The 1,305-nt window shown below is 64.4% G+C and overlaps 1 protein-coding gene across 1 annotated transcript in view; it reads right to left on the reverse strand.

The window, feature by feature from the left end:
• The window catches only part of EFNA3 (ephrin A3), a 14,298-nt gene that overhangs the window by 5,317 nt on the left and 7,676 nt on the right, over positions 1-1,305 (reverse strand). Inside the window, exons 2-3 of the mRNA XM_017727848.1 lie at positions 739-1,028; positions 53-118 (exon numbers count right to left, since the gene is read on the reverse strand). Coding sequence (XP_017583337.1) covers positions 53-118; positions 739-1,028 — 356 coding nt within the window. The remainder of the gene's footprint in view (positions 1-52; positions 119-738; positions 1,029-1,305) is intronic.

The raw sequence follows: 1,305 nt of genomic DNA on the forward strand, positions 1-1,305 counted from the left end.
TCCGCCGCCCCCGCTCGCCCACAGCCCCCAGGGTGGGCACGGGGGTACTTACTGGAGGCGCAGCAGACGAACACCTTCATCTTCAGGCAGGCCCGGCGATGGTTGTGTGTCGGCGTGGCTGCAAGGCAAGAGCATGCTGAGAGGGGCTCCGTGGCAGTGACCCGAACCCCAGGCACCCCGAGGCTTGGTGGGTCTGGGGAGAGGGGGGTCTGGGCCTGCTCAGGGGTGCGCTCTGGGCTGGGAGAATGCAGCAGTACCCCAAATCCTGCACCTGCACCCGAATCCTGCACCAATGCCCAGTACTAGCACCCCAGTCCTGAACCATCAGCCCCAGCATCCCAACCCGGCACCAGTATCTGGCACCAACACCTCAATCCTGCAGCAGCAACCCTTGAACCCTGATCCTGCATCAGCATCCTGCATCCTACATCATCATCCCCCAGCACCCCATCATGCACTGGCATCCCTGTCCACACCCCCAGCCTTCCTTCCATCTTTCCCCACATCCCCATCTCTCCCCCACGTCATGTACCCCCACCCTTGCTCCTTCAACCCCTCCCAGAGCTCCAGCTGCCCACTCTTGGGGGGGAAACAGCTGCCCAATTTTGGGGGTGCAGGGGAACCAGACAAGGGGGTCCTCCCTGGGGACGCAGAGAGGCCCAACTGGGTGGGGGCACCTGAAAGGACCCATCTGGGGCTGGGGGCTGTGTGGGGGTCCCGCCCCGGCGCCCCACGTACATATGTAGTAGTACTCCTGCCCCGCGCGGAACTCGTAGCCCAGTGAGAAGGCGCTGTAGCGCTGGAACTTCTCCGAGAACTTGATGGGGCTGTGGGGTGCGTGGGGCCGGTTGCACTCCCAGCGCTTGAAGCCCTGGCTGGTGTTGCAGGTGCGGTACCCCTCCGCGTTCACCATGTACAGCACGTACTGCTCCAGCCGGTGCTCGGGCACCGAGGCGTTGTAGTGCGGGCAGTAGATGTCCAGGTAGTCATTGACATTCACCTGCACCGTGTAGCCCTCCCGCCGCAGGCTGCAAGGGAAAGCAGGGACGGGAGGTCAGGGGCACGCCCTGCACCTCCCCAGACAGTGTTGCCCTCCTCCAAGGGGATCCAGAGGCTGGACAAGGGGCAGGCTGCAGCGAAGGTTGGAACTCTGGGAACGGTGATACTCCCTGTTCAACCTCTGTTTGGAGCCCCCGACACAGTGGGACCCCTGCACAACCTCAGCCTCACGGACCCGTGGAGCAGAATCACCATCCTGGAGGGCACGGGCGGACTGGGAGGGGCGGGGGGGGGACAGGCGCTGCT

This window comes from Corvus brachyrhynchos, unplaced genomic scaffold (genome assembly GCF_000691975.1).
Source record: "Corvus brachyrhynchos isolate BGI_N302 unplaced genomic scaffold, ASM69197v1 scaffold122, whole genome shotgun sequence".
In the NCBI taxonomy this organism is placed as follows: domain Eukaryota; kingdom Metazoa; phylum Chordata; class Aves; order Passeriformes; family Corvidae; genus Corvus; species Corvus brachyrhynchos.